Below are 15,276 nucleotides of genomic sequence, written 5' to 3' on the forward strand. Positions count from 1 at the left end.
TGCTATATAAGGGGATGGGTTTTCGTTGTTCGGGGTCTCCGCCCTAGTAGCTTGTGCACTGCCTCTCAAGTTGCATTAAAGCTTTACTGCAGAAGGATCCTGTGTGTACCGCGTCTTTCTTGCTGGCGAGAGAGCTGCGCGGGACATCTGGTGCCGAAACCCGGGAACTTGTGTCATCTTCAGCACCCTCGGAGACCCCTTGGCAACGAGGAGGATTCAGAACTGCAGGGAGGTAAGCTCAGAAAGGTATGCTTGTCCCCAGCTTGGGATTGGACCCGTCACTTCTGTGAAAGAAGCGGTTTGTGTTACGATAAGCCGCGGTGCCTCTCCAGTAAATTAAGTTCCCCCTGTAGATAAAGGGGCATTATGGGATCCACACAGTCCACTATTTCTGCTTTGGATGCAGTACTGAGTCAACGTGGAATTAAGGTGGGGAACTGCGTCCTTAAGAATTTTGTGAAAGAGGTCGACCGGGTAGCTCCATGGTATGCTTGTTCTGGCTCCCTAACCCTGACCTCCTGGAACAAACTGGGCAGAGACCTCGATCGCAAATATCTCGAAGGGGACCTGAGACAGGGCACCAAGACAATATGGAAGTTTGTTAAGAACTGCTTAGAAGATGAGGGCTGTAGGCTGGTGGTGACGGAGGGACAAAATACTTTAGAGGAAGTTCAGGACAGCATGTCAGAATCTGAGCGAAGTGAGAGGATGGGTACCCGCAAGAGGAGAGACGTCTCCTACAAGGAAAAGGACCCTCCCGGTGAGTCTACCGACAAGGGAGTGAAAACGGAAAAAGGACCTCCCGGTAAGTCCGCAGACGAGGGAGTGATTTATAACCCGAGTGAGGTTCAAAAGAAAAGGGGGGGCCCTTACCCTGTGGAGGATTTAGAGGCCTTGAACATAGGGGAATCAGACTCTGACTCCCTCGACTCTAGTGAGGAATCAGATCTAGAGGAGGAAGCCGCTAGATATGAGGAGGAAAGGTATCACCCCGATGGGTGGAGGAGGCCCTTTAGGAAGCAGGAGAAGCGGCCGCCCCCAATGGCTCCCGCACGAGCTGCGCCTTCAGCACCTCCACCTCCTCCCTATGAGGGGCGCTCCAATCCTCTTTCTTTTCTTCCTGATAAAGTGAGGAGAAAGGTGCAAGCCGCCTTCCCAGTTTTTGAGGTGGAAGGCGGAGGGCGAATCCATGCCCCTGTTGAGTACAGCCAAATCAAAGATCTTGCCGAGGCAGTTAGAAAGTATGGGGTAAATGCCAATTTCACTGTAGTAATGTTAGAAAGATTTGCCGGCGCCGCCATGACACCTGCGGATTGGCAAATGCTGGCTAAAGCTGCCCTTCCTACAATGGGCCAATACATGGAATGGAAGGCGCTATGGCATGAGGCGGCACAGGCTCAAGCCAGGGCAAACGCTGTGGCGTTGACCCCTGAGCAGCGGACTTGGACTTTTGATATGTTAACAGGCCAGGGCCAATTTGCCGCTGATCAGACAGCCTTCCCATGGGGTGCTTATGTTCAAATTTCTAGCACTGCCATCAAGGCTTGGAAGACGCTCCCCAAGAAAGGGGAAGCCTCTGGGCAGCTCACAAAAATTATCCAGGGACCTCAAGAACCATTTTCAGATTTTGTAGCTCGCATGACAGAGGCAGCAGGGCGTATTTTTGGAGACCCTGACCAAGCTGCACCTCTTGTTGAACAACTTATTTTTGAACAGGCTACACAAGAATGTCGAGCAGCTATAGCCCCGAGAAAAAATAAAGGGTTACAGGATTGGCTCAGAGCATGCCGAGAACTTGGAGGTCCCCTTACCAATGCAGGGCTGGCTGCCGCCATCCTACAGTCACAGAGACCATTGAGGCAGGGGATGAACAGGAGAACCTGCTTCAAGTGCGGCCAGGTGGGACATTTAAAGAAAGATTGTCCTGCCCCAGATAAGGACAGGGTGTCCCTTTGCTCCCGTTGTAGCAAGGGGTATCATAAAGCTAGTCAGTGCCGCTCCGTCAGGGACATCAAGGGGCGACTCCTCCCGCCACCTGAGGACCAACACAAGATGGATTCAAAAAACGTGAGGGTGGGCCCACGTTCTCAGGGCCCTCAAAAGTATGGGAACAAGGTGGACAGAGGCCAGGGGAAAGGGGAGAAAGTCCAGTCAGAAGACACACAAGAATGGACCTGCACGCCTCCTCCGACTTCTTATTAATGTCCCATATGGGCATTCAGCCGGTCCCCGTTCAACCTATTGATCCTTTGCCAACTGGGACAATGGGCCTCATACTTGGCAGAGGCTCACTTACCTTAAAAGGTTTAGCTGTTCATCCAGGTGTGGTCGACAATGACCACTCTGAGGTTCAAGTCTTGTGCTCATGTCCAGAGGGGGTTTTTTCCATAAGTGAGGGAGACAGAATTGCACAGCTTGTCCTTCTCCCTGATGATACTCCCCCCGGGATTGATAGGGGGAAGATGGGCTCCTCTGGAACAGACTCTGCTTATCTGGTTCTCTCCCTCAAAGATAGGCCTAAATTAAAGCTAAAAGTAAACGGGAAAGAATTTGAGGGCATCCTAGATACGGGGGCTGACAAGAGTATCGTGTCCTCTTTCTGGTGGCCACGGTCCTGGCCCACCACAGCATCTTCACATACTTTACAAGGCCTCGGGTATCGATCCAGCCCCATAATCAGTTCTACCGCCTTGTCTTGGGAGACGCCAGAAGGACAAAAGGGACGGTTTACCCCCTATGTATTGCCTCTCCCAGTTAATCTCTGGGGAAGAGATGTTTTGCAAAACATGGGCTTTGTATTGTCAAATGAATATTCCCCACAGGCCCAACAGATGATGCAAAACATGGGTTATAAGCAGGGAGGAGGCTTGGGACGCAGAGAACAAGGCAGGATCGAGCCGATTTCCCCCTCCGGTAATCCCGGCAGACAGGGCTTGGGTTTTTCCTAGGGGCCATTGAGGGCTCGATGCCCATACCGTGGCTTACAGAGGAGGCGGTGTGGGTTCCTCAATGGCCTCTGTCCTCTGAAAAACTGGAAGCTGCCACGAGATTGGTGGAGGAACAATTACAGCTCGGTCATCTAGAGCCTTCTGTCTCCCCCTGGAATACCCCTGTTTTTGTCATCAAGAAAAAATCAGGGAAGTGGAGACTCCTCCATGACTTGCGAGCCATTAATTCGCAAATGCGCCTGTTTGGTTCAGTACAACGAGGTTTGCCCTTACTCTCCGCCTTGCCAAAGTCATGGAGAACAATAATTATAGATATTAAGGATTGTTTCTTTTCCATTCCCTTGTGTCCAAAAGATAGACAGAGGTTCGCATTTACTCTGCCAGCCACTAATCATTTGGAACCTGATAGAAGATTTCAATGGAGAGTTTTGCCACAAGGCATGGCCAACAGCCCCACTATGTGTCAATTATATGTTCAGTTGGCACTTGAACCCATTAGGAAACAATTCCCAACTTTGATTCTAATCCACTATATGGATGATCTTTTAATGTGTCATAAGGATTTAGAAGTTTTACAGGCCGCATATCCCCTTCTTTTTAAGACTTTAGGATGCTGGGGGCTTCAAGTTGCCACAGAAAAGGTTCAGTTTGCGGAGATTGGCTCGTTTCTAGGAACGGTCATCTACCCTGATAAAATAGTTCCTCAGAAGCTGGAAATCCGTAGGGATAATTTGCATACCTTAAATGATTTTCAAAAATTATTGGGAGATATAAATTGGCTGCGGCCATTTTTAAAGATCCCTTCTGCTGAGTTAAAACCTTTATTTGATGTCCTGGAGGGGGATCCACATATTTCCTCTCCGAGGAGTTTGACTCCAGCAGCTATTCAAGCCTTACAAATTGTTGAGAGTGCCTTACAAAATGCTCAATTACAGCGCATAGATGATGCCAAGCCCTTTGATTTATGCATTTTTAAAACATTTCAATTGCCCACTGCAGTTTTGTGGCAAGATGGACCCTTGCTATGGGTTCATCCCAATGTGTCGCCAGCCAAAGTTATCTCTTGGTTCCCAGATGCAATTGCTCAGCTTGCACTCCGTGGGTTGAAGGTAGCCCTTACCCATTTTGGAAGGGAACCCAAAATTTTAATAGTGCCTTATACAATGAATCAGGTCCAAGTGTTAGCTGCCACTTCTAACGACTGGGCGGTGTTGGTCACTTCCTTTGCTGGGCTGATTGACAATCATTATCCACGACATCCGATTTTACAGTTTGCCTTGAATCAACCTATTGTGTTCCCACGCATAGTGTCTCAAGAACCACTTGCGAATGGGACTGTAGTGTATACAGATGGATCAAAGACGGGCGTAGGTGCCTATGTGGTTAATAATGAGGCTTTTTCTAAACAGTATAATGAAAAATCACCTCAAGTTGTAGAGTGCTTAGTGGTGCTCGAGGTCCTTATCACCTTCCCAGGCCCGATTAATATTGTATCAGATTCCTCCTATGTGGTTAATGCAGTTAAGATTCTTGAGGTGGCGGGATTAATTAAGCCCTCCAGCAAGCCTGCCCGAATTTTTCAACAAATTCAACACATTCTTCTCAACAGAAAATTCCCTGTGTTTATAACACATATTAGAGCTCATTCGGGCCTGCCTGGTCCGATGACTCAGGGAAATGAGCTAGCAGATCGGGCTACTAGAATGGTTGCGGTTGCCCTATCATCCAGGCTAGATGCAGCCACAAATTTTCATTCAAAATTTCATGTGACGGCCGAAACTTTACGCCGTCGATTTGCCTTAACCAGAAAAGAGGCTAGGGAGATTGTTACTCAATGTCAAAATTGTTGTCAGTTTCTGCCCACCCCGCATGTTGGCATTAATCCACGTGGGATCCAGCCACTGCAAGTTTGGCAGATGGATGTGACACATGTCCCCTCCTTTGGGAGGCTTCAGAATCTGCATGTCTCGGTAGACACATGTTCAGGTGTTCTTTTTGCTACTCCATTAACAGGAGAGAAAGCCTCACATGTTATCCAACATTGTCTGGAGGCATGGAGCGCTTGGGGCAAGCCCAGGGTGCTAAAAACAGATAATGGACCGGCCTACACTTCTCAAAAGTTTAAACAGTTTTGTCATCAAATGAATGTGACCCACTTGACTGGTTTGCCTTATAATCCTCAAGGACAAGGCATTGTGGAGCGTGCTCACCGCACGCTCAAATCCTACCTCATAAAACAAAAAGGGGGACTTGAGGAGTCATTGCCCCCAGTCCCGAGAGTCGCTGTTTCTATGGCGCTCTTTACCCTTAACTTCCTAAATCTTGATGCACACGGCCATGCGGCCGCTGATCGTCATTGTTCAGATCCTGACCGACCTAAAGAACTGGTAAAGTGGAAGGATGTTTTAACGGGACAATGGAGAGGACCGGATCCTATCTTGATAAGATCCAGGGGAGCTGTTTGTGTTTTTCCACAGGAAGAAGAAAACCCCTTCTGGGTTCCAGAAAGACTTACCAGGACAATTCTGGGACCGACACAGGATGACAAGACCAGAGAGATGGGAGCCCCCCCTGATCCTGTTGATATTGACCCTGACCTTGTTTGCGACGGGGGAACCACGCTGGGGAATCCTGTCGGTGTTCCCTCTACCGATGCCAATTCACCATGATGCAAAATTGTTCCCTCGATTTTTTAGTACCAATAGAACCTTAGATTTGCCTTATTTACCTATGGATGAGGAGATAGCTAGTATTGGGGGGAATAGGAATTTTACTCTTGATGGCAGCCTATGTTTTTTGATCGTTTCTAACCGATCTACAGACGAGGCTCCTTGTATAAAACTGTATAACCAAACTGCAGCATGGTTTGATTTCCCAACACAGTCAGCCTCAGCCAATGCCACCTGGATATCAGGAATTTGGCCCGCCTTCGAGCCAAAGGGGAACAGCAGTAGCGTTCCCTCACAGGCAAAATGGGCCCCATATTGCTTGGGATCCAGAGTAGCAGGGGACACCCCGCCCTGGACGGGCTGCCAGTCTAAAAAGACGGGGTGGGCAAGAAAAGATAAATTTACCTTTTCACCTTATATGGGTACTATGTATAATGAGACCTCTCCAGGCTACAATTGGACATATCAAAATCCCTTGATGGCGACCCATACCAACCCATTTGATGTATGGTTGTTGTGTGGGGTGAATGGTAGTTGCACGGATCTTTCCCCGTTTGCCTTTGTTAAGGGGGGAAGTTGGGGGAATGCTACCTTTAAATTCAATACTTCTGACATCTTTGAATCCTCTGTGTCCATCATAGAGTCTGGGAAAAATGTGTCTGTGCCGCCAACACCAGTCTGCCTTTATCCCCCCTTTGTGTTTATTCTAGTCAATATAACGGTGGAGGAGAGTCAAATTGCTTGCAACAATGATACCTGTTTCTATGCACAATGCTGGAATGCTACGCTGTCTAATCAGTTGTCTCAGTATCTTTCAGGAAATTGGACAGGAGACTTTGATGCGCTGATGGACCAGCTACGTTCTACCATTGTGTCCGTGAATTCAACAAGAGTGGATGCCTCCTTCGCTGATGGACTGTCCTCCTGGATTGGAGCCGCCGTGTCCCACTTCAAGGAGTGGGCGGGAGTAATTGGGGTTGGCATGCTTCTTTGTGGTGGAATTGTGCTCTTACTATGGTTGGTCTGCAGATTGACAACCCAGATACGGAGAGACAAGGTGGTTATAGCCCAAGCGCTTGTAGCTCTAGAGCAGGGAGCCAATCCCGATATTTGGCTATCCATGCTCAGGAAATAAATTTTACCAACTCCCCCTTTTTTGTTTTTCTTCCTTTGGCTGGCCTCCCTGAAAGTTGATCAGCGGAGTTCGCCCTTGCTCGTATTGGCCTCATCTTTCAAAGTCCACTCCAGTAGATCCCGAGACGGGCAACTTCCCCCAGACGTGTACCGACCTAAGACATGGTGCCCGGTGGCGATAGGGTTAACCTGTGACGGGTAAGGTCATAGTCTGAGACGGGTCGACCTAAGACAGGACTGCTGGTGAAACAATTTTGTGGCCATTAAGCTTGTACCAGCCTCTTTATAATAAAGAAGGGGGAGGTGTGGGGAGCCGCCCACACTATGCTGTAACCGCCATTACAACATGGCGCTGACTTCCGACAAGTCACTAGACTAGAGCGCGCGCTGGGAATTCCCCTACCTCCGATCTCTTCCTCTCCCGTGGCGTCATCTGGGCTGATGGCGCCACGCCAATCAGGGAAGGACACGTCCTAAGCGAGGGACTGAATGCTATATAAGGGGATGGGTTTTCGTTGTTCGGGGTCTCCGCCCTAGTAGCTTGTGCACTGCCTCTCAAGTTGCATTAAAGCTTTACTGCAGAAGGATCCTGTGTGTACCGCGTCTTTCTTGCTGGCGAGAGAGCTGCGCGGGACAACACAACACTAGCTTGTCATGTGCAATCATTTTAGAGGAGAAAATTATACAGTATATCTGCAATTTAACCCACAGCATGAGCAAAAAGGGCAAAGGTCAGCAAGGAAAATTCAGTGGTGTTCTAGAACCCAAGACTACAAAGCAAAGCCAATCCAGTCATGTTGGTTTGTTTATTCTGAGGATGTTTGACCACCTTTGGTTCTTTTTTCCCTCCCATTTTTCCTTCCCTGGTGGCAGATGCCATTGACAAGTAGTAGCTCTCCTCAGGGAGGTGCAGTTCACACACAGTTATTCTGAGAGATTATTGAAGAAACACATCAGCCTAGTGGAGTACAGATATATGTGTGAGGTTAATTTTCATCCCACAGAATACAATTTTTATCTAGCCCCCAAGCTGATTTTTAACTAAGAGGGAGATTCTGATTAACCTTACCACTAAAATCTCTTCTCATCATAACTGCAAAAAAGTTAGCTGGATAACCAAGCAATGCGTATGGATAAGAGAAAGAATTGTCCATCCTTTAAAATAATTCACCAGTGTCTTTAATTTCATGAACTTTTGGGGACTATGTTAATGTCAGCTTTACTTTGGTTCTCTGGGACCACAGAAATTCAAGACACATTGTTCACCTCAGGTAAAGAACTATAGCAATGCAGGTTCTGAAAAGCTCAAGTCTAGAAATTAAGTTGGAACACAAATCATCTGAAGCATTTGGAATTGGACACTCATGAGCGTTCTGTGGGAGCATGGCCCTGTTCTGAAGAACAATGTTCTAAACTCTCCATTTCTTCACAACCACTTTTCCCACTAGGTAGGTAATAACCCCAGAGTATTGCCCGTAACACTCAAGGGAAAATATGGCTATCCAAGCAGAGGGTTCAACCCACTGGATAGAATGGTTTCTTCCCTTCAGCCACTCTGTTCTATTTCAGCCAGTCCCAGATAGTGAAAGCTGCTCAGAGACATCAAAGCAATGTAGACACCTGGAAATTCTCTGGCCAATTTGATGATCCAAGTTCAGGTGTACATTAATATAGTCTTTTACACAGATCAAAATGCCATATATTGCAGAATCTGCTTAGAAATTCAAATGCATAGAGCTCTTAGTGATTTTCTAGTTCAATAAAGTTATAAATATTTTGAAATCCAAATACCTTAACTTTATAATCCATTGACCTTTACCCCATGTATGTAGAATTTAAAGTCTACTTAATTGTGGATGTTAAATCTACCTATTATTATCTGTTTAACCACTTTAAATTAAAGAATATTCCTGAAGGAAGTAGTTTAAAATCCTTGCAAAACAACTTAATCTAATTAATAGATCAGGTATATGTCTCTTAGGAATTCAAAGTATAATAAACCATGCTTTCTACAAGAGCAGTTCTCTACTAATAGTCTTATGAAGAATTGGCAGGTTACAGGTTCAACTGATATACCCTTAAATATTTGTATCCTCAAATTTACCTGATGAAGAATATTAATAAGAATTAAAGACTTTTTAGAAGTAAGAATTATCTTCAGTTTTGTTGAAATACCCTCTTTGGGAGGTAGGGCTGGTCCATCTGACAAGCAAAGGCTCAGTGCTAGCTAGGGATTCCTAAAACCTTAAACTAGAGGGTGACAACCTAGCCAAGGCAGGATGAAAAGCAGCAGCAGTGTGCATACAAGCTAAAATCTACTGAAGACAGATAAAAGTAAGATAGCAAAGAAGCGATTAAAAAAAATGCAGAATCCAAGTGTCAGAAATGGGAGGCAATTTGAGGGAAGAGGTCGAAAGTTTGAAGTCAGAGGGGGTTTAGATCAGAGAAAGATTACATCAGGAAGAAGCAAGTAAGATCCAAAGTGCTATCCTAAAAGAACATTTGGGCATCTGTAGCGTGCTTTTACACTTGGGCAAGTAGAAAGGACATAACCAGCTGGCTTAAAGCATCAGAGGTAGGCTGCCGAAGGCTTTGATCACATAGACAGAAACACTGTACGGGTCAATCATCTCAAAACAGGTCATGGACTCTAAATTATTTGATTTTTCAAATCACTTCCATGAAAACATAGATCACATAGGAATGGGCTTTTGGCACAGTTAACTCAGAACCTAACCAACATTTTAAAAAATTTAAAAGGCTATATTCTAAACCCTCTACTTTAAAATTTATACTCAGGGTAAAAATGCAAGTCAGTTTCCTTAATTTTCCTATCAAAATGTTAACTCCTCCACTATGTGTCTCCATATAAAATGTATGGATCTGGGGCAAGCCTGTGGCTCACTTGGGAGAATGCGGTGCTGATAACACCAAGGCCACGGGTTCAGATCCCTATATAGGGATGGCTGGTTAGCTCACTTGGGAGAGCGTGGTGCTGACAACACCAAGTCAAGGGTTAAGATCCCCTTACCAGTCATCTTTTAAGAATAAAATAAAATAAAATAAAAAAGTAAAATGTACGGATCTCCTTCAATCAATAACGCAGCATAATTGTACTTAAGAAATTTAATAGTTTAAATTATTAAATTGAATAATAATTTAATAATTGTACTTAAGAAAGGAGACATTGATCTTTACTTCATATTATATTCTATTCACCTAATGTCCAAATTCTCACTGAGACAACTGATATTCAGAGAGATAGGTTAAGAGACTTGCTAAATATTCATTTCCCTCAGTCCTCTGAGCTCTATTTCTGAATCAGTCAAGTAGCCAGAAAAGCTACATGCAAGGCCTATTATATAAGTTCCCTGTAGAAATGCCTTTACAGTCTGGTTTAATATTATGTCTTCTTGTTGAGAAGACCAAAAATTTGTCATCTCTTATAAAATCACTATTGAGAAAACTAGTATATTGTGCAATGTCCACTCTATAAAATGTATCAAAAGCAAAATCAGTGCAAGAAAAGTATTACATCCCCTGATAAACAGAACTGGCCTATTACACTTTATTAGAAAAATGACAGCAGTGAAGTTTTTCACCATGATGTTCAGAAAGCTCAAAAACTAACATTTTTGCACCCTCTCCATTATTTATTTTGTATTCTTCATTCTTGTCTTGTTGTAAGACATTATTGTGAAGAGTAAATATATATAGATTAATAGATATTGGGATTAAATGTCCAGAATGCTAAAAGTGGAATGATAATTACAGCTTTGCTATTGACTGGATTTTTTGTGAGTTTATGTGATTCATGGTTAGAGCCATGTATTATTTTCTGATACTTAGGAAAGTTCTCTGCGGCAGAAACAATACTATGCATTTACCAGCTTCCATTTCATTTCCTCTTTATGGGTATTCTTGCTCTACCTACAGTTAAATTGTCACTATATCTATAGGTTCTGGCCAACGAAATTTGGATGGAATAAATGTGCATCACTCTAAACATGACACTTAAAAATATCTTATGTCATCTTCTTGTACTCTCTTCACCTGCTGTAGCAACCCTAGATGCCATAATAAGAAAGCAACATCATAAGATAGTGCAGCTTACATCAGCCTGAGTCCCTGAGTGACTATGTGGAGTAGAGTTCCTCTACACACCCATGTTGGACATAATTGTTCAATAAACTTTTATTTTCATAGTAAGCTGCCGAAATTTCAGAGTTAATTTTGTCACCTCACATAGCCACTTCTCTATTGACAAATCCCTGTGAAATGTCTGATTCACAAAACCCATCATAAAAATTCCCACCTTTTACTCTTGACTTGGATTGCAGCCCCAAATGCCTTTCTGATCTATTATCCCAGTGAGCTGGACTGGAAAACATGCAAAATTCTATAGCTTCCTCCTTACATAGTCTTTCTTTTAATTGTGGTAAAATATGCATAACACAAATTTTACCATCTTTTTCTATTATGGTAAAACATATATAACATAAGATTTTCCATTTTAAGCATTTAAAACATACAATTGTGTGGCATTAATTACATTCACAATGTTGTGTAACTGCTACCTACCTCTATTTTCAAAACTTTTTCATCATCCTTAACATAAAAACACTTATTGCCCATTAAAGCAATAAATTCTCATTATTCCTCCCCCCATCCCCTGTCTCTGGAAACCTCTAATCTACTTCTGTCTCTAAAATATTCTTCTTTTTAATTTATTTTTTTAATTGACCCATGGTAACTATATAATTATAGAGTACAGTATAATATTTGGGTATACTTATACTGTGTGCAATGATCATATCAAAGTATTTAGCATTTCCATCACCTCGAACACTTGCCACCCCTTTGTGTTGGGAATTCAACATCCTCTAGACTAGCTGTTTGAAGTTATATGATTTGTTTGTTGTCATCTCCCTATATTGCTATAGAACACTAGATCTTATTCTTTCTATCTCTCTAATATTTTGTATCCACTGACCACCCTCACCCATGCCCCCTTTCCCCTTCCTCCCACCAGTCTCTAGTAACCGCTATTCTATTCTCTACTTCTATGAGATCAACTTTTTTAGCTTCCACATATGAGTGAGAACATGTGGTATTTCTTTTTCTGTGTCTGGCTTACATCACTTAGCATAATTTTCTCCAAGCTCATCCATGTTGCTGAAAATAGCAGAATGTAATTATTTTTAATGGCTGAGAATTCCATTATGTATCTATACACGTTTTCTCTATCCGCTCATCCATCGATAGACATTTAGGTTAGTTCCAACTCTTAGCTATTGTATATAGAGCTGTGATAAACATAGGAATGCAGGTATCGCTTTGACATGTTGATTTTCATTCCTTTAGGTATATATATAGACCCAGTAGTGGGATTGCTGGATTGTATGGTAGTTCTATCTGTAGTTGTTTGAGAAATCTCCATACTGTTTTCCATAATGTCTGTACTAATGTACAATCCTACCAACAATGTATAAGAGTTCTCTTCTCTGCATCCTTTCCAGCATTTGTTATTCTCTGTCTTTTTGACAATAACCAGTCAAACTGGGGTGAGATGATATCTCAGTGTGGTTTTGATTTGCATTTCTCTGATGATCAGTGATGTTGAGCATTTTTTCATATACCGTTTGCCAATTTTATGTCTTCTTTTGAGGATTGTCTATTCAGTTCACTTGCCCATTTTACAATTGGATTATTTTTTTTTTTTACTATTGAGTTGTTTGAGTTCTCTGTATATTCTGGATATTAATCCCTTGTTGGATGCATAGTTTGCAAATATTTTCTCCTATTCTGCAGATTGTCTTTTCACTCTGTTGATTGTTTCCTTTGCTGTGAAGATTTTTAGTTTGATATAATCCCATTAGTTTATTGTTGCTTTTGTTGACTGTAATTTAGAGATCTTATTCATAAACTGTACCGTCTTAACCATTTTAAGTATATAATTCAGTGGTGTTAAGCACTTTCACATTGCTATGTGACATCCCCACCTTCCATCTCCAGAACTCTTTTGATCTTGAAAAACTGAAACTCTGTACTCATTAAACAATAACTCTCCATTTACTCTATCCCCAGCCCCTGGCAAGCACCATCTCACCTTCTGTCTCTATGAATTTGACTATTCTAAGTACCTCATGTAAGTGGAATTATATAGTATTTCTCTTTTTGTGACTGACTTATTTCACTTAGCATAATGTCCTCAAAGTTGCTCCATGTTTGTAGCATTGGTCGAAATTTTCTTCCTTTTTAACAATATTGCATTGTATACACATACTTCAAATTTTTTAACCACTCATTTATCAATGGACACTTGGGTTGCTTCCATCTTTTGGCTGTTGTGAATAACACTTCTATGAACACGGCTGTACAAATATCTCTTCAAGACCCTGCTTTCAATTCTTTTGGCTATACACCCAGAAGTGGAGTTATTGGATCATGTTAATCCTATTTTTAACTTTTTCAGGAATTGCCATACTGTTTTCCAGAGGCCACACCATTTTACACACCCACCAACAGTGCACAAGGGTTCTAATTTCTCCATATCCTTGCCAACGTTTGTTATTTTCCATTTTGCTTTCTGTTTCTTTTGGGGGGGGGGAGGATAGTATATCTTCTTTGGAGAAATACCTATTCAAGTCCTTTGCCCATCTTTTAATTAGATTGCTTACTTGTTTATTTGTTTGTTTTTGAGCTGCTTACATGTTCTTTTATTTATTTTTATTTTTTTATTTTTTTAAATGACCAGTAAGGAGATCTTAACCCTTGACTTGGTGTTGTCAGCACCACGCTCTCCCAAGTAAGCCACAGGCTGGCCCTTACATGTTCTTTTAAAGCACAAACCTGAGCAACTAGCTCCCTCTTCATCAGTTTTTTGGATTGCATTCAGAATGGCTCCTTGTCCCCAAATATGAAAGCTTAAGAAGGCTATTTTTTTTCCCTGATATAGGCTTTTGTCTTTATATGTGACTAGAGCTGAGATATATATTTTCCCTGAACATAGAGACTAAAGTAAATGTTCTCTGAGGAAGACGGATGAAATCTATTGAAAAGGCACAGTTAGAGCTTTGCTATTATGTAATAATAAATTAGTTCTCATAAGAGACCAGTTAGAATCAGGACGCAATGTGGGGACCAACAGTAATAGACAAATGAAGCAATATCAAACCAAGACCTGACCATCTGACCGTATGAAGAGAAGCTTAATTCAAACAAAGGCAGCTAAGCTGTCCACAGCATGTTTTCCACAGGCTAGAAGTACTTGAGATACATTTTCAGCAAGTCCTTAAATCCTTACCAGCCCAATTCAGAGAATTAAACCTTTCAATCTAGGTCAGGGTGGGGATAGTTTACCACTTTCTTGCTTCAGGGAGAATCTCTACCTGTTTCCACTGAGCTCCACACAAGTACAGGTGTGGGAACACGACTTTTTTCACCATTACTGCCATGACAGGTACCAGGGCTCCATCATCTTCCTCTGAGACCCCACCCTGCTTTTCTCCGTGGCTTACCAAAGTCTTGGGATCTTGCAAGGTAGAGAAAGTGATAGGTGTTCACATAGGATACAGTGGCAAGACAAAGCAGTCTCCAAGCACAAAAAGTATCTGCCTACTAGATGGTCAGTAGTGTGGTAATGACTGGTGAGAAGTCCTCACTAGACTAGAAGAAAATCTAGCACAGCCCCTGAGTCACCAGGAGAGATTGGATAATCACCTACACTACTGAAGGGCTCTGGTCACTGGGAGTAAACACAATTTGCTCAAGTGAGTTACTGACTCAACACCAAATATTCTTTCAGGCTGGTTCCCCTTGACATCAGCCCCCAGAAATCTTTTCCTCTCATCAGTTTTCCTTTCTGCCTTGTTTCCTCTTCACCAGACCTGGAGAATCCTTTCTACAACAGGGAAGAGGAGAAGCCTTGATACTCTAACGTTTTCTTCCTAACAATCTGAATGAATGTGAAAAAGCATCTTTTCCATGACTTTTAGGAGCCAAACTTAAAAAACTCAAAAGCCATGAAGATGCATTTTTTTTTCCTGTGGTCTTTACATCCCTTCCCTTACAAAAAGAAAGCAAAGAAAGACCTGTGTATTTGAATGAGGGTGGTCAGCTGGTATTATATAAGAAAAGCCACAGTCCACAGGCAATTACCACAAGCACTTTTATTATTCATATCTCAATCTACACTTGAAGGATGGCTAATTAGCACAGGAAGTAGCAGAAATGGGCTTTTATTGCTAAAATATGTGGAATATTAAATAGTATGATGAATGCTAGATATGGACTGTGGAGAAATTAAGAGTATTTAAGAATTGTGAATTGGCTAAAATATTTCAGGGATAGGTCTTGCAAGAACAGAGTATAAGAATCTGATCAGGCTTCTGACTTTTTTCCTTAGGGGTGGACTCTGTGGCTTGATCCCTAACTGATCTTCTGTGAAGCTTTATTGAAGGGATTTCTATTTGACTGATGCCAACTAGAAGATGAACAGAATCCTACCTCTGAGATAACGTCAC

The 15,276-nt window shown here is 42.6% G+C and overlaps 1 protein-coding gene across 1 annotated transcript; it reads left to right on the forward strand.

Annotated features, from left to right (window-relative positions):
• The first annotated feature begins 366 nt into the window (after positions 1 to 366).
• On the forward strand, positions 367 to 2,202 carry LOC134386937 (igE-binding protein-like). Its single transcript, XM_063109079.1, has one exon. It carries the CDS (start codon positions 367 to 369, stop codon positions 2,200 to 2,202), a length of 1,836 nt encoding a protein of 611 aa, XP_062965149.1.
• Positions 2,203 to 15,276: the final 13,074 nt, after the last annotated feature.

Source organism: Cynocephalus volans, chromosome 10 (genome assembly GCF_027409185.1).
Source record: "Cynocephalus volans isolate mCynVol1 chromosome 10, mCynVol1.pri, whole genome shotgun sequence".
In the NCBI taxonomy this organism is placed as follows: domain Eukaryota; kingdom Metazoa; phylum Chordata; class Mammalia; order Dermoptera; family Cynocephalidae; genus Cynocephalus; species Cynocephalus volans.

Excerpts from the sequence above, each read along its gene's own strand:
- LOC134386937 (XM_063109079.1), top strand. The coding sequence starts at position 367 with ATGGGATCCACACAGTCCACTATTTCTGCTTTGGATGCAGTACTGAGT.